General features: G+C 30.4%; 1 protein-coding gene across 1 annotated transcript in view; it reads right to left on the reverse strand.

Moving 5' to 3' along the window:
- The window catches only part of RhoGAP102A (Rho GTPase activating protein at 102A), a 33,612-nt gene extending 9,180 nt beyond the window's left edge, over positions 1-24,432 (reverse strand). Inside the window, exons 1-4 of the mRNA XM_011642724.3 lie at positions 20,793-24,432; positions 15,773-15,929; positions 12,290-12,406; positions 6,035-6,222 (exon numbers count right to left, since the gene is read on the reverse strand). Of these exons, the coding sequence (XP_011641026.2) occupies positions 6,035-6,222; positions 12,290-12,406; positions 15,773-15,929; positions 20,793-22,712 (2,382 nt within the window). The 5' untranslated portion in view covers positions 22,713-24,432. The remainder of the gene's footprint in view (positions 1-6,034; positions 6,223-12,289; positions 12,407-15,772; positions 15,930-20,792) is intronic.
- Positions 24,433-24,860: the final 428 nt, after the last annotated feature.

The raw sequence follows: 24,860 nt of genomic DNA on the forward strand, positions 1-24,860 counted from the left end.
TAAATGATATTATAAGTGAAAAAGGCTAAGTGAAAAGTTCTACATTCAACTGTTTTAACAGACGGATGGGTATTATATTGTTTAGAAATGAAAATAAGGTCCCTTGCAAAATTAAAAGTTCCTAATTAACCACTGTTAAAATTAGCAATCGCGTCCCCCTTCTATTTGTGTCTTTGATGTCTATGATGTCACCTCGGACGCAGGAGAGACACACGTGACGTCGGCACGAGAATTGTACGTCGTTCTTCTCGTATTGCATGTAGACGATCGATTAATCATATTAGGCGTGGTCTGCGTAAGAAAGTCAAGAAAAATGTTGATACAGATAGATCAATTAAATGTTCCATGATTTTTTTTCGAATTAAAATATGACTTATTTTGAAATTGTGAGATAATTTTTGAAAAATTTGCCGTATTTCTTCTATATTTTCAGACTACGAAAAACGAAACAAAACTCTTTTGGATTTAGCTTATCCATTAAAAATACATTTTGCCACATCACATTTTCTATTAAAGTCGCTTTTATTTAATTTAACGATCAGATGATTAATACTACATTATACGACATATTAAATTATATACGTTATTTAAAAATTTTTGTAAATGTGTAATTTCTCGTATAATAAGAATTAATTATAAGAGCTTTGCACGTTGCTGATCTGATCATAGAACTGATCATAGAATAATCCCTTTTTCTTCTCCCTTTAAATTAATCGTTTAATATCTTTTAATATCGATTAACCGAAAGTAAACTGTAACGCCTGTGCGTGAGGGCGGTAAAGATATTATAAAATATATCGTGCTATTTCTGCCGATGAAGCATAGATATTTCGGGTCCCGCGAATAGCTGATTTAGCTCTTGATTGTAAAAAATTTCAAGTGCAAGCGACACATCAATTTCTGGTTACGTCGGCACGCTGGTTTATTACCGCGATCAATTGCTTCAATCTATTTGATATAAAATAATATTTTATTTCTCTTTATACTTTTAATCCTTTTTTCTCTCGCTCTCTTTCTTCTTGTTTTTCTAAAAATTTCTAAAAATTTTTATTGTTTTGGCTTTTTTATTTGTATTTTCTTATTGTCTTCTTATTATCTTCACTTTTTAATTAATGCTTATTCTCTTATTTTCTTTTCCTTTTTCTTTAATATTTTCGTAGTAACGCCGTTTTTTATAAAATTCTGTTATAAACAAATTTTCCATAATAAATAATAAGCTTTTCTTTGCATTAGTTAAAGTTATAATATCAATTACTATTACTATGAATGAAGGTAATAATTTTGAGATGTTTGACAAACATCTCAAACAAAGAATGTAAATAAGGCAAACTAATTTCTCCCGATCGGGATAATAACATTCATCAGTTTCTACTATCGCAAAAATAGGGCATGCATGTTGATATTGATATACGTTTACAACTCTTGTATGATTTTATTCCAAATCTATCGAGCGAAAAGTGATTGTATTATGTGAGCAGAAAATTTGTTTCTGTTGTCACAACCAGCTTTCGTCTTTTTCCGACAGATTCGATTTATTTCGAAATAGAAAGAAGAAGAAAAGAATATTATTATTCTATTGGATCTAATCTAAGTTTACACATTATTATGGATTTATTGGATTTACTGTTTTATAAAGTTCACAATATTTGATCTGGATTTTGCAGTAATGACAAAACGACAAATTAATTAAGTAACGGCAAAATATATCTAAGAAATATAATTCTGTAACTTTTGCTATCAGATATTTAAATGATATATTTGATGATATTTAATGATGTAACAACTGCTACAATTGATAAAAAATAAAAAAAAGAGATTTGCTATTTCAAAAATAAAACTTGACTTTTTCGAAATTTTTTTCTATAATAAATTAAGATACCTTGCATATCTTGAATTATAAATATCGCTAAAAGAAAAGCTTTCCAGAAAGACATTATGAAGCAGTTTTTTTTATTTTCGATTATATAACGCGACGCGTTATCGTAGGTTACGGTTAAGTCATAAATTCTATCCTTCTTCATTTATACGCGATGTAAAATATTGAAAATAGTATCGCAGCTTGTAAATCGAGATGCGCATCGACTAACGGTTTTCTCAAAATAACGATGAACATCTGTTCTCGAGTAAAGTGTAAAAAATTGTTTTCTACTCAAGTAGCGGTATTTCTGATATCAAAATATTCATTTTTAACTGAGAAAAATTTGTCACATGCAGAAAAATAAAGATTAAAATATTGAAGTAAAGTCTAATTTTTAAAAAAAGATAAAAAAAGGATGTCAAGTATAGTATAGGACATTGCCAATTCAAATGATTGTGAAAAATTTATATAAAAGATTTGATATCAATAATTGGCGCCAAGTATAGTCTTACAAACATGAAGCTACAAGTCCATTTTAGTCAAATTATATATTTCAATCGTATAAAAGATTTGATAAACCACTGTTTAAAAAAAATAAAACTCAAGTAGTAGTTTCTTTAATTTAAAAATAATAAAAACCAAATTATATGTATATCTTTCTATCCATTAAAAACTTCTTTTTCTAACCTAAGTGATAGTAATTATTTAGCTTTAAAATATTTTTATATCACAAAATTGCTTTACTCAATTTACGTTTTTATTACAAAGAATTATAAAGTAACAGTATAAAATAAATGATAAAATTTTATTTAAATAAAAAAATTTTTATGTAAAAACACTTGGCGCTGCTCATACCTCTAAAAAGAATATGAATAAAATGTGTGTGTGTGTGTGTAATTATAATTTAATCATATTAAATAATAAATTTTGCCTTTATTTGTAACATTCAAATAATCTCATCATTAGTTTTGCATTTTCGTTTGATCTAAGCAGCGCCAAGTGTTTTTACATAAAAATTTTTTTTATTTAAATAAAATTTTATCATTTATTTTATACTGTTACTTTATAATTCTTTGTAATAAAAACGTAAATTGAGTAAAGCAATTTTGTGATATAAAAATATTTTAAAGCTAAATAATTACTATCACTTGGGTTAGAAAAAGAAGTTTTTAATGGATAGAAAGATATACATATAATTTGGTTTTTATTATTTTTAAATTAAAGAAACTACTACTTGAGTTTTATTTTTTTTAAACAGTGGTTTATCAAATCTTTTATACGATTGAAATATATAATTTGACTAAAATGAACTTGTAGCTTCATGTTTGTAAGACTATAACTTGGCGCTAATTATTGATATCAAATCTTTTATATAAATTTTTCACAATCATTTGAGTTGGCAATATCCACTATACTTGACACCTTTTTTTTATCTTTTTTTAAAAAAAAGGTAATTTTATAGTGTATATATATATATATATATATATATATATGTATATATATATACCTAATAAATAAACATGTAATCTTATTATTTCATATATTTTATTCTATATATATATATATATATATATATATGTATATATATATATATATTTTTTGGAAGAAATAATAAACTTAAATAATCATCCATGCAAAATAATCATCCAATCAAACAATGTGTATATATACACACATATATATTGTTATTAAATAGTTTAAGATCAATATAAGTTGGAAATTATCAAATATCAATCTTTAAATTCTTTGTAAATTTTGCAATTATATATATATATATATATATATATATATATATACATATATATGTATGTAATTGTCTAATAATAAATAGTTGATTAGAAATATGATTCAAAATTATAATATATGTATAGTTCTCTAGATATGTTATTTTTTTAATTGACAAATTTTCATTTTTATTCGCTTTGAAACTGATTTTTCTAGAGTGACATAATAAGAGTATGTAGATAAGATTGAATAAAAGAATAATATCTTTGTTCTCTGATAAAATGAAAAATAGAACTTACCTGCAAAGTATAAACACGAACATGAGTTACACTCCGAAATTATTACAAATTGTCAAACTCGCCGCGAACGCCAACATCGTTGGCCACCACTCGGACGTGCAGAAAAAGAATAATAGTAGTATGCAATTTATTAATACTGCTAATGTTTCCTTTTTAATTTTAATATACGCGTATTTATTATTATATTGATACCCGAGAGGTCTAACCAAAAACACTACCGTGTTTACATCAATCAATTTTATCGACCCAGCGGATAAATCAGGCCGATAAATCAGGGTCACTGCAGGACCCAGCGAACATTGATTCGCTAGATTCTACAATAACCCTCACTTCAGTCTGATAATCCGCTGGGTCGATAAGATTAATAATGACATCTCGTGATAGACGTTGCAGCCGTACAAAGGCGACGATAATGACGTTTCTTAAAGTAAAAATTTCCAAATCGGACTTTGTGTAGCAATATCTCTGTTTGTAGGGCACGTAGCAGAAAAATAAAAATATTTTTATTATGCAAGTCGGACTCAAGCTATCGATCAAGTATCATACTTAGAACTTGATCACTATAGTCGTTATTGAGATTCGATAATTTCAGATGCTCGAACCTCGACGACTCGCGTAAAGTTACACGGCAGTGTTCTCGGTTGACTTGACACCCGTGTCTCCTGACTATTTTCATGTTGATATTTTCACAAAATTAAAAACAAGAGAAGAAGTGTATTTTTATATGCTTAAAATAAACTTTTCCTAAGCGAAAAGAGTTTTAAATTTATTATTTATATTTTATAAAATGTCGCTTTTTCAGACAAAAATCTCTATTTCTATCTTGTATCTCTATTTTATAAATCTTATTTATTTTCATAATTTATTAATTATCGCCGCATTAAGACTTTATCATTGTTGTAAATTAATAATAATAGTTGTAATTAATATTAATATTAGTAACCTTTTTAGAAACAAGGTACAAAATATAAAATAAAAACGTGTTTATAGTTATTAATTAAATATTAAACATTTTTCTGCCAAAAGTGCCCATTTATAAGCTCGACGTCTATTCCACATCGTGCAAGTGACCGATCGATAAGTTTATATGATGCAGTGAAAATGATGCCATTAGCAACGTCAACGGTGACGTCGCCAAGGAAGATGTTCTGCGTTGATGTCTCGTCGATGTCAAGTGTCGTGTTGGTAAATTTTGGGCGTTGTTCAAATCAATTCTGATTTTCTACTCTTGATATCTTTGGTTACTTTATATGTAAAATGTGGAACATATCGTCGTTTATTTCTTTAAAAAGATTATAGACATTTTTTTAAATGAATTGTCCGTTATCATGTCATGTTTATTATAGAAATTAAGAATTACGTAAATTGTGCTTTCTATATATGTATATATCATACCATTTTGGCATTTTACGTTTTTATATTTGCCCGTCGTTCGCGCGGCGCATCTTTAATGGTTGGTCGATTTGCCAAGCTTTACCTCTCGAAAGAAACTGTCGTAAGTAATACAGGTCAACGACTTTAACAACGATAGCAATACGTATGCGGTTGCTACATAGTTGTGAGTAAATATTTCCTTATGAATGTTTCTATTCATTATTATTGCAATGATTTTAGTAAAACAACTAGAAAAATATTCCCTTTCGCAAAAAAAATAAAAATAAAAAATATTTGAAAAGAGGTAATGCTAAATAACGGATACATATCGAGTCAAAGTCGCATCGACCAACAATCGATTCAAACTCAAAGAAATATAGAGTGTGGTAAATCTGCAGAGAAATTTCACAAAAATAAATTACATAAAATATATATGAAATTCGTTAAACCAGCTTATTGGTACTGTCCTATTTACATAATATTTATATAATAATTTTTATGTATATTCAATTTTAAGTGACATAGTTATTTTATGATGATCTTATAAATTTTATAAATAAAGCAAATTTAGAACAGTAATTATTAATAAAATGTATTATCTTAAAAGTATTAGCTTAATAAGGGAGCTATTTTAAAATTTAATGAAATAATTATAATCTATACTACTATTATAGTATAGTTACTTGTATGGAAAGAGTTGTCTAGAAAAAAAAATAAATAAATAAATAAAAGAAAATATCTCTTATCCATAATAAATTGTTGATTAATAATTTCTTACCTCTTCCGTTTTTGCCGCAATTGTCATTGGTGTTTCTATAAGACTAGAAAAACTGGCCCTACTACCGTGTCTACTACTCCTACTTAAACAGCCGACGTCATTGATCTCTCCAGCAGCGATTCTAGCGATCCTATCATTCTCTATGCATTGCGATAATGGTATACCGAACACCAGGCCACCAGCGACGTCTGTAAAAGATAAGAAAGATAGATAAAAAATTTAAAAATTGTTAAAAATTTATAAATATAATTCCTTCAAAAATTCAAGTTTTGTATATGTTAAATAAACATGGCGTTTTAATTATTCTACAAATTAAAAAAAAATTATCACCGATTTATGATAATAGTGAATTTGAGATTATAGATACGGCATTTATATGCTTGTCGCATTTCTTAAATTTCCATCGTAAATATGTTGACATCACTCTATTTTATCTGATCTAAATGAATGTGCACGTGTAATTTGAATATGAATATAACAGTAAGAGCAACAACGTTGTACAACGTTTATTGATGAAATGTTTTGGTTGTAATTAGAGTGTGCAAGTATAATTGAAATTTACATATATATTTGATGGCGTGTTGTACGTTATAAGCATAATTAACATTTACATATTTGGTATCATGGTATCATTATTGCTACTAAATTTGTTTACTAAATTTGTTAACTAGTATATTATACATATATATAATTTCGTCAGTAAATCTCTTTTTCAAATAATTCTCCTCTTGACTTGGCTAGCAAGCAAACAAGCGAACTTGACGAAATCAACATCTATCTGATCTACGAGCCGTCAGCTGCGCTTCACGTTCACCAACCAACGAATTTGCGTATATACGTGTGTACGTTTTGGCATACGTATTTTACGCATAAACAAACTTCGACACATCGACACATTACAACAATCGTTTATTAACAAAAGTAATATTTATATTATATATTACATAATTGCAACAATTTGTGCTCCGATGCAATAGTTTGATTAATTAAATATATGTGAATGCCCAAAATGTGAATTTTGTTTTATAAAAAACCATCGTACGGGGGTACGATAATGGGAGAATAGGAATCAATTAATTATAGTAGAAAATATCTCGAAATGGAGCTATTCTTCCAAGAATAACTTTTCGTTATAATAGAAGAATTATAAGATCAGATGATATTTTATTAATTTTAGATTCAACATCTCTCACCACAAGAAATACTCCAATAAAAGTTACACGAATCTTTTATTGTTGCTTTCTGATTAATTTTAAATCGCCTAGAATAACTCTATTCGAGTTTTGCCACTATTATTATCCAGACTTTATGTATTGGTATCATTATGTACTAATTCAATATAGCTTGAGATATTTTAGCGATTCGATTCCTGACACTCAAAAGTGCAGATCTTCCGTAGAAATGACGTGCGTAATGTGACAGTAATTAGCATCAACGTTTCACCCACCGGCTATTTATTGCGCATCTTTTCATCGCCGCCAAGAACGTATTCCACAAAACGCAAAGTTGCAATAGGAAGACAGATGTAAACTTCGCGATGTCTGCCCACGTCTGCCTCGCTCGTCGATTGCGATGTAAAGAAACCAAGTAATATGAAGCATGATTGCGATGAATATTTGTTAAAAGCAATGATACATCTACATCTTCGATTATAATATCAGAATAAAAGAGAATTACACCAACAACTACTCTTGCAATTTATATCCACACAAAGAATTCTTTGTCAATAAAGCCATTTCATTTTGATAAGGCACATTCATTGCGATCAGCGATCGCATTTCTTAGTAACGACTGTCTTTTCAATATTTCACGATTATCTATCGGTTATTATTTTATTCGTAGTTTCTACGATATTTCAAACTTATTTTGATAGAGATTTTATCTATAGTATCTATAGTAGTTTTATATTACTTTCTTTGTTATGGAATTAATTTTACTAATTACTTGATGATTTAATATATCGATTATTACAACGTAACGGCTTGTTTATTGGCAATGCAATTTTCTATTTCAATTTAAAGAAAAATAATATTCGCGATCATATCACGGCTAGTGATAATCGAGAAAGGACATTGAAGGACATTGAAGTTTCATAATCGATTACTTTTCGAAAAGTCAGCTGAAAGTCGAAAGGTAGCGAACCATGTCCCTATGCCGGTCCGATTATAGACTGTGATCTGGGCCATTCCGGCTCTCACTTCGAAATGTGCCTCTCGGATACGTGGAACGTGAGGTACTTTACGCGCTACAATGTACGAAGAGAAGACGCTTCTTCTTGGAAGTGTCAAAACAATCATTGGTATCGATCGTCAACACACTTTTACCACCCCCGTACGATGGCTCGGCGGCGATGTTGAGTACGTATTTAGATGCACGAAATGCGAGTGTACGGACATTGCGTGTATAAATATCCTCGATGTATCTTGTTGCACACGCGCGCACCCCCTCTCCACACACACACACACACACACACACACACACACACACACACACACACACACACACACACACACCACACACACACACACACACACTCATGTTAAGTAATTGATATTTCCTGATCGGTATAAATATACGATATAGATGTAACTTTGTTTATGTGTGCACATTTGGATCGTTACTTTGAGTGTGAAATATATGGACTCAAATTCTCGTACTGTTTCATGTTTCAAAGAATTAACACAACAATACATTCGTGAGTCTTTTTTTTAAATCGTTGCGTGATACTGTCGAGTAATCGTTTGTCGTAAAACGTTGTCTCGATCGGATCAGAAATCAGAATCAGAAAAGCTTTAATTTTTACTATACATATAATATTAGTATTATTAAATGTATGCAATCGTTTAAAAAACATTACAATAATTTAAATGTCATTAACAATTTTAATATTATTATTTCAAAAAAAATAAGAAAAATAAATGGATAGATAAACAGATAGATAGATAGAGAAGGAAGGAGAGAGAGAGAGAGAGAGAGAGAGAGAGAGAGAGAGAGAGGCGTCTTACTTAATAAGGTATATCCATTTGTGTAAGGCATTTTATTCTATTCTTTTGTTTCATTTCATCGTTATATTTATTAATTTTTTAAAATTTTCTACAGTTTTATTTTCCTTTTGTAATATATATAAATATTGTTTTTATTCTTATCTTCAATATCTCAAAATTATTTAAAGTACAAAACTTGAATTTTCTCTAAGAAAGTCATTTATTGGTATTCTAAAAGAAATGTCATTTATTTCAAAAGCAAATAAATATCTATTGCATTCTTATACTTGAGAGATAATATATTTATATTTTTGAGATACCAGTTCACTCGGCTTATATCTCGTGCAGCGTAAATAAATATAAATCGCCTGAGGAGGACACACACGCGAATAATGCATTAAAGAGTGCGAGCGACTTCGCTTTGCCGACAAAGAGAGAGACTCCCGCGCGATTGACGTCTGGCGGTGTCCGTACGCACGGCGGGCACTTGTACTCACGCGCGCGCGCGCGCGCGCGCGCGCGAACCACAAATAAACCTGATATATGCGGAAATATGTACCGCTACCGAGCACTCTGTGGTTAATTTTAGCCGGCGAAATTGTGTCTCGTATCAACTTGGCCGGCCGAAGCTAATGCGCCCGCCCCTTGTCGCTTGCACATAGCTAAGTAGATACGTTTTTCGCTCCGATTATCTGATTATAAAAATTATAAGAATAATTTCTTCTTTTTAATTTAATGTCGAGGAAAAATACGAATAATTCCCAAAAATATTATAAGAATAAAAATACATTGTGCATTTTTACGAGTCCATTTCAAAATTAATTCTTTATATAATTTATTATTATTTTGTTTATCTCTTATTGTTTTTAGTTTTTAGTTTTAGTTTTTGCAAATAAAAACAATTTATATAATTATCTGAACAAGAAATTATGTACTCACATCAGTCGCACAAAACTTTGTATTTTCTTTTTGAAATCATGTTCTATAATAATATATAATAATAAAATTGATAATTCTAACAATAAGTTACAATATAATATATATATATATATATATATATATATATATATACATATATGTGTGTGTGTGTGTGTGTGTGTGTGTGTGTGTGTGTGTGTGTGTTCCACACACACATATGTTTAAAATTGTTTATAAGATATGTACAAAATGCTACATATCGCACGTATTATACGTTTGAGACTCATACGTTGCCATTAATATAAACGTGGGGAATCTTTATTTGAAATGTCACAAACGATACAAAGTGCAGTACAAACAATGCCGGAAATGTAATGGTATATTCACAGGATGCATAATTAGTTCACTGAAATGAGACGGAATGAGAGCAGTGAACACACTAATGGGGCATGCAGGGGATGCATGAGGCGCATTTACAAATAACTGCAGAAAATTGCAATTCTCTCATCTTTTGTCGATATGAGAATACTCAACAAAAAAGATTATCTTGATATGCGACAAATATGTTCAAGTCAAGTAAAAAACTATAGAAGACTTACGAATGATATAATCTGTGCTTGCCCTTCGAAGATAATTTCCCTATGGAGAATTTTTCACATTTTTATCGTATGATTTTTCTGATATAATATCTTTGTCACATTTCTGAAATAATAACAAGATCTTCAAGAGCTACCTTTGGAGCTATTCTTTGCCGTTTATTTTTTTTTCTTTTTTTATTATTTATGCAACAATCATTAAGAATATTTTCATTCGACTAAAATAATAGCAACAAACATATTTAGTAAATGTGAGAGAGATTTACTTCAGTTATTCTTTGCAATGGATAAAGCAATGGAATTTGAGAAAGTAGAACTACAAATGATCGACTAAAAATAGATTAGAAATTTATAATATTTATCTTTCTTCCATGTAGGTTAAAATATACATCATACGTATAAATATACATATACGTACGCGAGAAATGTCGTAAACGTAGTCAAATGATAGAGCACTCCTCTGAACTTTAGTGAGTGCTATTACGTCTGTCTAAAAATAACTAAACTAGTTATTCTCTACAACAAATAATTGCACCATAAAATACACTTGCTAAATATACATTTTCTATATATTAAATTATGTCGTACTTAGTTATTGATTCGGCTGATAAATTTTTGTTTAATTCATTTGTAACAATTTCGTTTTGTAAATTTCATAAATCTCGTTCTATGACTAGAATAATTCACGCGTTTCATATTTCTATGTTGAAAATTGCGAATCGTACAAAGAAAACAATCTTCGCAAAGGAAAAAATATAATTCCAAAAAATTATTTTAAATATTGGAAAGAATGAAAAAGAGAGGAAACCTACCACGTAGAATTAGTTCGAAGTAGTTTTGAATTATTTCAGAAATAAATTCCGATAATTAGCATAGCAAGAAAAAAATAAAAAAAAGAAATTAATCATATATTATTATATAATAAAGAAAAACATGAAAAACCTCTTTCTCTCTTTTGCTACTGTTCTTTCTTCATTCTTTTTTTTTATTCTTTTTTCTGAGCATGGTCAATACAATCACACCGTTAACCAGTTTTTTTAATAATATTGTAATATTTTTTATAGATTATTATTTGTTTACACTTAGTATTTTATAAATATTATACTTCATATTACAAGCAATATTAAGCAATATTAAGAATTTTGTACATAATACACATGTAATGTATATGATACATTACAATTATTATATTTATTGAATTCAATTAAAAATTATTTATAATTTGTTTATATTTTATCAACTTATAAATTAATATACTATAACTATAAATTAATAACTAGAAATTACCAGATTATATTATAAAAAAAACTCTACAGAAGTTGCTATCAATTTGTCTAATTCAAGTAAGTAGTCCTCACGGCTTGTTCTTTTGCTTGAATTTAGTTCATATTAGTAATAGTCATATAAAAAATTATTTTAATTTTAAACGTTCTACTTACGAATTTCTCTTGCACAGCAAGTATTAAAAGATTCTTATCGTTGACCGGGCACAATGTTTCGTTGAACTCATAATTTGTCCTATCGCGACCTAATGACCGCGATTCTTTGTCTCTGAGGTATTATTTTATAAATAAATTGCACAGATATTCGAATTATATCTCGTTCGTTCGTGAAAAGATCTTTAATTGAAGGAGATAAATATAATCGCTGATATGAATAACGGCATCATTTATTCACGATTCTTAATTATTTCTCAATGCGATAAAAATATACCGCTATAACCAGTGGAATAATAGACATCGGTACGTTGTACTTACCTTTTTCCTTCTCGTCTTTTCCTTTGTTGTCGAAGAAGCCCGTTGTGAGAGCTTTCCTCTTTAGCAAATACGCTCGTCTCTTCGGCTTCGTGGTCGCCGACCCAGTACCGAGCGATTCTGAAAAGGAATGGAAAGAATGATCTAACAAATGTCATATTCCGAGACAAACTTTGTGTAAATTATAATATTACTTTTTATTATGCAATCCACTTGTAAAATCAGGATATTGTCTCTTTTTCACTCATCTTACATTGAGAAAAAAATTTTCTTAATTTTAGATAATACATTTTCTAAAATTAGATTCACTTAAGTTAAATAAATAATGTTTAGAATATAAAACTTTCCCATTTGATTATAAACTAAATTAAATTAAAATTGAAATTAGAAAATGACTTCTTGTTAAAGAGTTTACTCGAATCAAATTCAGATTTAGTATATTACAGTGTAATAGTTATTAAAATGTAACAAATGACTTTTTAAAATACCGAGGCCTTTTAATTTTAATTTTATTCTTAAAATCTATTCTTATTATTTTAATAAATATTTGTTTAAATTTATATCTCCAAAATTATAAGAATAATAAATAGGGTACTTATAAAAAAATAAATATTTTTTCAACACAATTATTTATATTTAAAGAAATATATACTGCAATAATGTTATTATATTTAATAGAAACGAAAAGTATGATTGTTCATTAAAAAAATATGATACAATGAAATAATTATTCGATGAAATAAAACATCTTTTGAAACAATTTGCGAGTAGTATGCGGTATCGCAGCTAGATAGGCGCGGAATAGAATTTCATTTCTCATAAAGATAAAAACTATAGATAAAGATAAAATAAATTTAATATATAAATATAAATTTTAATATTTTTATTGAAATAATGAAATTCTTTTAAAAAAATCTTCTCTCTCATGTAAAAACATATTATTTGAAACAATCGTATTTCTTACTTCAAACATTATTTAAATTAGTCGGTTAGTCTATTCCAATGACTAAATTTCTTTGGATTTAAGCAAATTTATTAAATTCAAAAAAATATTTTTTCTGTGTATAAAATATTTTTTATAATTAATAAATTCTTTATTTAATAAAAAAAGCTGTCTTGAAATGAATATATATATATATATATATATATATATATATATTTTTATTTGATTTTTTATTTTACTTATTTTTTATTTTATTTTACTTTATTTAATAGAAAAAGCTTGTCTTGAAATGAATATATATATATATATATATATTTTATATATATATATATATATATATATATATATATATATATATAAAATTGAAGAATTACTAATTAGCAAAAAACAAAAATTATATTTTTATAATTATTGATTATATTACAGAAAATACTCGTTATAATTAATAAATAATTATTTTTATTTTTTAAACGAATTATGTTCCTTAAATATGTGTGTAAAATTCCTTACTTTTAAAAAATGTGTTCACAGCTTTATGTAAACACATAGTTTACTAAAATTACGAAAAATTTTTTTGTTTGTAATATATTTTTTTCTCAGTGTAGACAGAATAAATAATAAAAAAAAGATTATTTTTAAATATATCGATCGATGTGTACAGAGTACAGATTAATATAGATTACTGATTATTTGATGTTGGAAAATAAACAATAATTTATCGCGGCGGAAATTCCTTGCAATTTTTATTTCTATCATAATGCAATTTTATATATATAACACAATTGTGTGTGTGCGCGCGCGCGCGCGCGCGCGCGCGTGTGTGTGTGTGTGTGTGTGTGTGTGTGGTGAGCGCGCGCGTATGGTCATTCTTGTAATGCAATGAGAAAGTTTTAATAAATCGCGCCATCCTTGTATTTAGAGTTTCTTGTTCGCGCTTTATCACGAATAAGGCTTATGAAAGAGAAGACATTGAAATTCGAGTGGATACTTCACTATGAGCGAACACTCGCAGTTATAAACACGTCAATCATTTGGAGTTCAAACGAGACAGCCGAATGATGCCACGTCTTTCATGATAAATGTCGAAGATGTTCGTGTAATGTCACAGATATAGACACACTGAGATTCCGACATTCCTATCATTACTATTCCTTGTACGCGAAGCTAATCGTTTAAAAATCAAATTTTTGAAAGAAAAAAAATTCTTTTATATGTAAATATTATGTTGATCATGTAACGTAAAATTTAATAAAGTTATTTAATTAAAAAATTAATTAAAACAATATTTTTAATACTTTGCAATGATAAATATTTTATCTGCACTTTAAAATCAAGATTAATAAAAAAATTTGTTTGACTTTAATCAATAAATGTTTAAATCTTGACAAAAAAAAATTGCTTGGAGAAAAATAAAATATATAGAAAAGTATAGTTAAAACAAAATTTATATTATTTATATTAAAATAAAATTTATATTATGTTTTGTGTGTGTGTGTGTGTGTGTGTATGTGTGTGTGTGTGTGTGTGTGTGTGTGTGTGTGTGTGTGTGTGTGTGTGTGTGAGAAAGAGAGAGGTCTTACAATAAATATAAGGATATATATGAAGGTATTCGGGGGAAGGCATTCGATTCTATAGGACGTACAAAAGCATCCAAGAAATTCATGACTCTCATCATTGTTTGTTAAATAAAAGCTAGTGAGAGCCGCGCGCTTAAATACGCCAGGAATTTTGTTGGACGTAATTTCCTCTTTTCTTTCGCCTTCGTTTCGGAACAACTATATTCTACGGATTAATGCTATGCGGCACGCAGATGGCCTTAATAGAATTACGTGTGCTGAAGGAATTTCTTTTGACTTTCAAAAAACGGAACGCGTATAGAGCATGTAAAAAAACCGTAGATATTATTTGATAATAATTCCGATACAAAATATCTGTAAAATGATATATATATATATACTAGACGAACTTCTTTACTCTTTCTTTCATTTTCCTTTTGGAGAAAAATTAGAGAATAATATGTCCACATTTCTTTTAAGGTTTCTACTGATTCACTATAACCATTTTGAATCATGACGTCAAGGGTGAGAAAACACATGATAAAAATTCTTGCAAAATACATTAAAATAGAAATTGTCAATAAAATCACGTTTTCGTTCAATAGAATAAACTTATAAAATATATGGAATACTCTTCTTTTATTTCAATAATTATTGAGATAAAAAAAGAGTTTTCGATATATTTTACAAGTCTGTTATAATCAATAAATAACCATATATTTAAAAAATCAATTGTAATTAACCAAGAAAAGAGCCACAATTCAATTTTAAATATATGGTAATTTATCTTAACGAAGCGAAAGAAAAATTTTCAGTAGATTTTTCATTTTTTTTATTCTATCGAATGAAAACATTATTTTATCAAAAAACATTTCTATTTTAATTTATTTTACACGAATTTTTATCATGTATTTTTGCGTTTCGGACATTATTCAAAATGTCTACAAGAAATCGGCAAAAGCCTTCCATTCTAGATTAAAAGCTTACCATTCGGTGGCCTGATATGCACACCCAGATTAAGAGCTTGAAGTTTCGCTACGGCCACTTTGCAAAGGATCTTCCTCTCGATATCGGATAGTGTTCGCAATGATGTTTCTTGTAGAGTCACACGTCGACCTCCTGTGCCTGCCCATGTGCATTTTCCCTACGACAGAAAAGAAATCATGTAAAAATCTCTGGCCAACTGAAGACTAGCTATTGCATTTATGAATTGTGTTTGACAGATCTTAAATGAATTTCTAGCCCGTCACTGTGAACGAAAGATAGGCTAACAAACCGTACAAATCGAATTAAGTATAGAATGTCTCATCATACGACAAGATTCCAGAACAAAATTTAATTCTAGGATCGTAATGTACTCCTTGTTATCTTATGCAAAGATTATGTAAATTGATCTTATCATGTAAATCCGCGGAAAATTAAAATTTATGTACTTGTCACCGAAATAAATCGTGGCTTTCAAGTTTGTTCTCAGTGTTATTACGAGAGATAGTCAGTTCGTTTGAATCTTAACTTGTATAACTTGAGCAAATTTAAAAAACCTACTGAAATCGCGATATATCCTTTCCACATTTGTGCGTGCACGTGCATTAAGTCGCAATATAGTCGCACGCTAGATATGTTTCGTAAAATTTATATAATAGTTCAGAAAAGATAATCCCTGTGTACTCTAGGAATCAAGAAGGTGCGGAATAATATCGAGGAAATGCGAGTTATAACGAGGAGATGCAATATGACGGATCATAATTCATACATTTTTTTCGCTTCACGGATAAGATCAAGTTAATCTTGCAAGAGAAGCAATTGTTTGAATATTTCGCTCGTGTTTTCGAGATAGTAGTAGAGTCGGGCTAAAATTTAATTTAATAAATTTAATTTACGTATAAAATTTAAGTGAATAATTATATCTATTTTCTTTTTTAAAATCCATAAGAAGAAGAATGATGTAATAAAAAATGTAATAAAATTTTATTTCTTACTATTATCTACGTGCGATAAATACATGTCTGTGTATTGATAAAAATTGCTGAGAGAAATGACTTTTATCGATTTATCACTTATTTTCGCTATTTATAAACTTATCAATTGCAGATTTCAAAGGCATTAAATTTCATTGATAAAGTCTTCAAGTCTCTTCGATAGCTACTATAGAAAACAATGGCATTTGTTTCTGTTCTCGTTTGACTTACAGACAAATACATTTTTGTATGTTTTTTACAGCTGTACATTCTTGCAATATCTCATGATATCGAAGAGAGTCAAAAAAAAAGAATGAGTAACGGTTATTATTATTCACTTCAACAAACAACTTTGTTAGCGTTATTTTTTTTTAAGTACGGTAGAAATGTAACATATATCATGTCTTTTGCTATATATTTTCAATATACTGAAAGAGTTACGAGAAGAAGAAATAAATATGTAACAAGTTGTAAATAATTTGAATAGGAAAATTCAAATTCAATCAAAAAAAATTTGTAATTAGTTGTTATTATTTATTTGCTATTGTATTGTAATAGTTAATAGAAAGTTTGATAAATATGAAATGATAAACACAAAATTGAGAATATTTTTACATAACTAAGCACTAAGTTTAAATCACATATTACTAATTGTTATTAATCATAATAAATATAATTTAATATGACATTGATACGTTAGACATATATGTACATTTAACAATTTTTATAATATATAAGATGTAATTTAGTTTTGTATTTCAAACGTGATTTATTAATCAATTGTTTTTATTTAATTATTCTCGTCGTTATATTTGTCGTTAATGAATTGAAAACACAATTTTTATTCGTAATAATTTCGCAATTTCAAAAAATTTCTTTTTAAAAATACTCATTAAAGCGAAATAAACATAAAATAAACTTAACAAATTTAATAAGCAAATAGTTCGTGATAAATACTATTGAATTATTAGTGAAAAATGCGAGTAGAATTGCAAATAATGAAAATGAAATAAATTGCACATCTGTATATGTATGTTGTATCTGTATATGTAATGTTGGTAGTTTGTTGTATAAAGTAATGGATGCCATCACATATTATGTTATCTCGTTGGAATGTAATAAATGAAATTGCGAGATAGCAATGTAGAACGTAATAACATTGCAAGATACGCGCCATGTACAAGAATACGAGAATAAAATTACGTCATGAAAATCGGCGATATGCTTACATAAAATTTTAAATATTTTTCACCTGTTAAGTTACTGTTTATTTCGTTGATGTCATCACAGTCATCACAGTGATAATAATTGTGCTTTATCATGATTAATATTACTAGGAGCTATGTTGATATGTGTAGATGGATAATGCATATCATTATCTTTTACACAAACATGTGGATTTTACTTTTTCCACTTAACAACATAACACCTACAGATTTTTATATTCCAGATAAATATTTAAACAAATATGTTTTCTTATGTAAAACTCAATTTACATACAGCATTCTCATATCTTTATAAATTTTAAATTGAACTTTCGTAAAAATTTTTTAATGTTATCGTACTATCATTAGCTACAATTATAACTTGCTATTGTTATTAAAAAAATTGCTTATTTTTATTAATACATCTGACTAATTAATATATCTCACAATTTTTATCGTAAGAGTGGAAATTACAAAACTAATATGTAAATGGAAAAAAATTGGAAAAGGTTGTGACATGCTTATTAATTATACGAAGAAAATTGTTGTTTATCATTTCTTGTAATAAATTTTGGAAACTGTCCATGTCTAATCTCGCAAGGGATGCACAGAGATTAAATGGAGAAAAATATATCCAAAGAGAAAAAAATATGTAGCGAAATTATATAAAGAAGAAGAGAAGATGCAAGTAAAAGGCTTCGCCTTTTAAGCAAATGTAAATTAATTTCGGAAAATTCAGTTTTACTGCCATACTATCATTCTTGATACGATCAAAAATGTTCTTTCATTTTACTTTTATTTATTTGGATAAAAAATATTGAACAATATTTATTGCAACAGAATTTGAACATAATGATATTATTTTATTATTTAAAATATTTATACAAAATTATAACAAATTTTGTTTAAGAAGCGATATTATGTATTTACAATTAAAGTAATTTTTTCCTTTTAAAAGTTCACAAAAGTTTTCAAAATACACATTATTCTTGAGATGTAAATCGAGATGTAAAAAGGAAAAAAAAAACTTTAGCCAATTATGTTTCTTAGGCATGCAATTAAACAGTTAACAAATAATTATATGTCTAACATTTAATATTTCTTCTTTAAATAGAAATTAATTTTGATTACAGATACGGCGTAATTTGATGGTATAAGTTTAATTTTTCATGCTGAGAAAGTAGACGATTTTTCTTTTTTCTTTGCAATTTCGCGGCAAATTATTCGCCGAAATAACGAGGAGAAACACCACGTGAGAATAACATGGACGCGGTGGTGGCAGTAGACTTTGGTTTTAGTGTGTGGGTATATTCGAAAGTAGTAGTAGAGAGCAGCAGGGATTAAGTATAGTTTATACACACCGCCGCGTTGGCTGACTATTTCTGGCGGCGCCAGCGAAATTCCGAGGCCCTAAATTGGTTATCGCGCTTACCGCTTAACGAGAATGTTTGCCACGAAAGAGAAGGTCGACCATCTTTTTTTTTATATTTTCCTCTTTCGCACCTATCGCGTATATATATATATATATATATATATATATATATAAATTTTTTTTTAAGAGATAAAGACATCAAAATTGAGAAAAAAGAAGAATCATATAATGATCAAATACAGTAATGATTGTCGTGATAATAAATGATAATAATGATTGCCGTAGAAAAAAGCATATTTGACACAACTATAAATTTTGAAAAAAAAATGAATTAAAAAATATAATATGAATTACATTTTAAGAATAAACTTAAGTATAAATGTGAGAAAAATTATTCTTAAAATATTAAATCATTTATTATTATAAAATAATACAAGGAATATATAATATTTTTTTTAATGTCAAAGAGGTTTATCTGTAATTTATAATATATGAATATTTAAATCGAAATAAATGCGAAAAGGACTATATTTTTTGGAGATTTGTCAGAACAAATGCCGGAGAGAATATAATTATTGGTATCAAAAATTTTCATTTCTTCATGTTAGAAACTCTCGTAAATAATGATATGTAATTTAAACTGACTGTTTCTAAAAAACATTTTTACAAAGCAAAATTGTAATATTTGCATTACAAACCGAGGAGAGAGAGAGAGAGAGAGAGAGAGAGAGAGAGAGAGAGAGAGAGAGAGAGAGAGAGGGAGGGGAGAGGAAGTTGCACAGGGTGTTTTCTATTACGTTTATAAAAATATTTTAAACACATTGTAAATAGAAATATTTTCTCACAATCAATGAAATAAGTTGTAGTAATGAATTAATTTGTAAGAGTGAGTTTTTCCCAAAATAACGCAGTCATCAATTGCCAATTTCAACAAATACTCTTATAATTTAGAATCTTATTCGTTCTCTTTCAAAATATATTTTTGCTTTGTGTAGTATGGACGGCACCTCCAAAAGCTACCATTACGAAAATGCGGATCTATGCCAAATTTATGATATCTACTGTTCCTTTTTATCAAGCTTTTTGCTAATCTCGCTGAGACGCCAAAGAATGCGCTTGCCATAATTTAATAAAAAGTCCACGAGATACATTTAATGTAATTTCCAAAAGATACAATGTATTTCTGTTCTCAACTGTCGCCTCTTATTACAAATGAAGAAAAAAACACTGAACTTTACATTTAAAAATATATCATTATTCATTAAAATTTAAACTTTATACAAATATATATATATATATTGATATTTAAAAGAATTTGAAAATGTAAGTTAGTTATTGCAAATTAAATTTCTCGATAACTATAAAGTCTGCTTACTAGAAATTTTAGAAAAATATCAAGTTTTAATTAAAACTCTTGTATAATTGTAGTCATTATTACACTAACAACCGCGTAATACAAAAAAAAAACTCACCTGGGGCGTCCAGATGGATGGCTGATGTGACGCTCTTGATGTGCTTTTACTCCTGGATCGCCAGATCTTTTTTGCCACCAGCCGACTACCGTGATGCACCACGCTACTCGAAGACTTGCTTTTCTGCATCGCTGTGCCACCTGCGGAATTGGCGGACGAGGACGTGAGTGCTGGTGAACCGGGTGCCGAATGTGGCTTATCCTTATGTGAATTGGAACCATGCAGGAGATGGGATAAAAAGGATTGATGATGATGGGGATGTTTAACGGGAGTGGAAGCCTCTTCAGAGCAGAGACCGGCGTCGATGCTGCTTCTGGAACTAGCATTCCTGCTGGCTGGTGGAGATGTCGTCGTGTCAGCGTCTGAGAAATTTTCAGACGCAATCTCTCCGGAAACGGAAGAGAATATCTCGCGATAATGCACAGCCCAATTATCCTCCGTCTGGCAGCCTTTACTATTACCGTCGTCGTCGCCAGGCTTAGTAATCTCGCCCTTGGCTTTAATGTTACGTAAATTCCGATCGTAGTTAACCCGCTTGAATCGGTCAACTTTATCCGCGTCCATGGACTTCTTCCGCGCCATCCTCAGATACCTCTTAATGGTGTCACTCACAGATGGTGAGACATCATCATTGTCGACGCTACTGCGTCTTCGTCCACTGGATTTTTGTGACATTTGCTCCTTTTGTAAAGATTCTTCCTTTTCTTTTTCCAATAGATACATATCGAGAACGTCTTGAAGAATAGGATCAGTTTGCGCACCATTATCGAGAAAGCTTCGATCAGTGCTAGGTTCCTGGACAGCAATTAGAGGCGGTGGTGAAATCGGGTCTCTTCTGGGTGATCGATTACTCGATTTCGTGGCAGGTGCTCTACTTCTCTCGTGAGCCCACCACTGAGCGGACGGCGAAGTATACGCACCGGTTGCTCGGGGTCCTCTGAACCCTCTGGTGCATCTTAGATCGAAATACAGCTTTTCGAGGAGTTTTCGATCTGTTAAAATATCAGAAATAACATGTTCTCGAGAAGACGATTTGCTATAGTAACGACTCAGTGTCTCCATAAGCGATTTATGAACATAGTCACCCTGATAAGGCAACATGGAAGTCGGAATCACATCCTTTTCGCTGTAGGTACTCTCACTAGGAGAAACCTCCTCGCGCTTAGCCCGAACGACAATCGTATTTAGATGTCGTTGCAGCTTATCTATCAAGCTACGATAATCGAAGGACTCTGTCCCTTCCACTTGTTTGGTCATTCCCGACGACTTGACGGTCATCCTCGCCGGATCGGCCGTGTCACCTTGCATATTCAGGTACTTTTGTAGCATGTCAGCCAACTCCTTAACCTCAGTGTCTTCTTGAGATATTGTTATCTTACGATGCGTTACCGGACTCGATGGCGTACTGCCGCCACCTTCACCATTACCACCTGATGACAGTAGCCATTCTCTCTTCGCCTTTGTCAGATCAAATTTGCCGGACGTGCTCGCACTAAGGATGAAACTCTGCGGCGAGCTCCTGGCGTCGTCAGCTTCATCGGCTGAGCTAGCTTGGGTTCGACAACTGCCGCTCTTGATCTGTCTACGATGTCGCTGAGTACGAAAGCCCAGACTTCCAGGATACGAGGCCTTTCTCCAAAGTAGAAAGCGCGGCTCTTTCTGACACACCTCCTGAAAGTATTGCTCGATTTTTGGTATGTCCTCTGGGCGATTGTGAGTACCATCGGGAATGAGACGTCGGCCAGCATCGGCCATGTATCGCCACGTCTTCCTGGTGAGCAGCCATCGCTCCTTGACGGGCTTCCCGGTTCTTTTGGTCCTGCGATCTCTGGACGTAGGCGGTGTCCCGCGTATCGAACTCGCGGTGTCTGTACTATCGCGACGTGAGCGTCTCCTCCCGCCACCGGGACGCTCTGCCATTGTCGCGTCCTTGTCCCGTCTTGCCACGCGAACCACCTTCGTCGAATTTTGTCTTCCCCGATGTCGTGCGTGATAGGACGATTCGCGTCCTACAACCGTCCACCACTTCGTTGAACTTAGTTACTCTACCATGCCAGATGTGGTATATGCGTATTTCTTTTTCTCTTCTCTCTCGTAATAACTCGTGATCACGTCACGTTTGACCAAAGAGTATATCGAGCGAAACAAATACGTTTTGTATGGGACAAATGTCTACCATTGTACTTTGACACTTTATCATTGAAAGAACATTGCGAAAAATGAAAATTGATCTAACCGGAACGATAATACGATTATTTTACAAACAATAATATCACTATTGTACGAGCACTAGGCAACTGAATGCCAAGCGCAATTGATTGCAACAAGGAAAATTGGAAATAAGAAAAAACTATTTATTCCTATTACGCAATTCAAACAACAATTTCCATGCTTAAGTACTTCTAAAGCTAGCTAAAGTACTTCTGTACTTCTATATAATAAATCTTCTAGAGAGGATAAACTCCAAAAAGACACTCCAACAATTTTTCACTGTTGTGCGGCTTACGAAACCGCCTCTCCGAAGTTTTACGGGAAATGGTGTGTAAAGCGATACGACGACAACGTTCCGATATTCGCTTGGAATCATCGGAATCGCGAACGCTACTAGTTGCGAGCCGGCAAGGTGGAAGCTGCCTAAGATACGCGACTACTGCTTCTCAAGGCGTCGCGACGTTCGTGGACGCTCCGTGTCTAAAAGCGTCTTTACCTCTTCTCCCCCCTTACGTTCGTGGACGCTCCATTCGCGTGCGGAAACGCGAGCGGACAAGCGGCGAACGTAAAGCCGTAAAAAAAAATTGTCTTCACCTATGCGATTGGTCAACTCCCTTTGCATCCGAGATCTCGGACCGATTTCTAACATCGTGAACACAAGGCTTAAGGAGGATAGACGTTTCACAGACGATGACGGCGGATCGAGAAAGAGTTATAGAGAGATACAGATCGAGAAAGAGTTATAGAGAGATACAGTTATACAGAGATTGCTATAGCAACCTCTAAAATACCTGGGCCTGTCGCAGACTAACCGGAAATATAACGTCGATGTGTCGTCATGCTTTGCCAAATACCAGTACGGCGCTTTCTGGCGAAGTACCATCCGCTGGCGTAGCCGTTAATGTTCTTCGTTGAAACGACGCTGAATTTAACAAGTGTGACGATATATCGCATTTCGTCATCATAATATCGAATAAGAATCACAAAATCATGTCAAATCATGGAGATTAATGTCCACGAATAAATCGAAAAGAGTGATAATCAAAACAAATAAGTATCACTTTTATAAATCTTATAAGATTAAAAGAAAAGGCAATAAGAAATTAGGTAGAAATATTTGCGGTATCAAGATGAATTGAAATGTTATCAAATTAATTTTTTCATTTTAATATAATTTTATAAGATAATTTATATAATATAAATATTCAATATTTATTAGACGATATTAGATAATATTAGATGTAATTGAAGAATTTTCCAATTATTTTGAAGTTTGCCTTATATTGACATTAACATTATTAAATACTCAATAAACTCAAAAAATAAACGTAATTGTAATTTTATTAAATTAAACATTTAATTATATCATTCGAATATATGAGAGCTATTTAATATTTCTGTTAACTTATAAGAGATATAATGTTAGAGAGAAAAAAAAAAAGAAAAAAGATATGACTCTACAATAAATTGCAAAATTAATAAGCAAATACAATAATGCATCAATGGACTAGTTTCAAAAAAATGTTTAATAATATAAATATCTAATCCAAAAATAGAAAAATAATTTCTTATCTCATAATTTATTAATTTTAAGTAAAAAACGCGCGCGCGCGCGCGCGCGCGTGTGTGTGTGTGTGTGTGTGTGTGTGTGTGTGTGTGTGTGTGTGTGTTGACATATTCAATGTTTTATATTGTATAATAATAAAAGAACAACAAGTACGATGGATGTTCGATAATCTCGTTATTACCAATACATTTATATATAACATGGAATCTTTCACGCACAAATAATTCTTTATAAATCTTTCATGATATTCTAATGTTTGAAGTATAAATGATAAATTGAATAAGAAGAGC

This window comes from Pogonomyrmex barbatus, unplaced genomic scaffold, assembly GCF_055798465.1.
Source record: "Pogonomyrmex barbatus isolate J1 unplaced genomic scaffold, ASM5579846v1 scaffold19, whole genome shotgun sequence".
NCBI lineage: Eukaryota > Metazoa > Arthropoda > Insecta > Hymenoptera > Formicidae > Pogonomyrmex > Pogonomyrmex barbatus.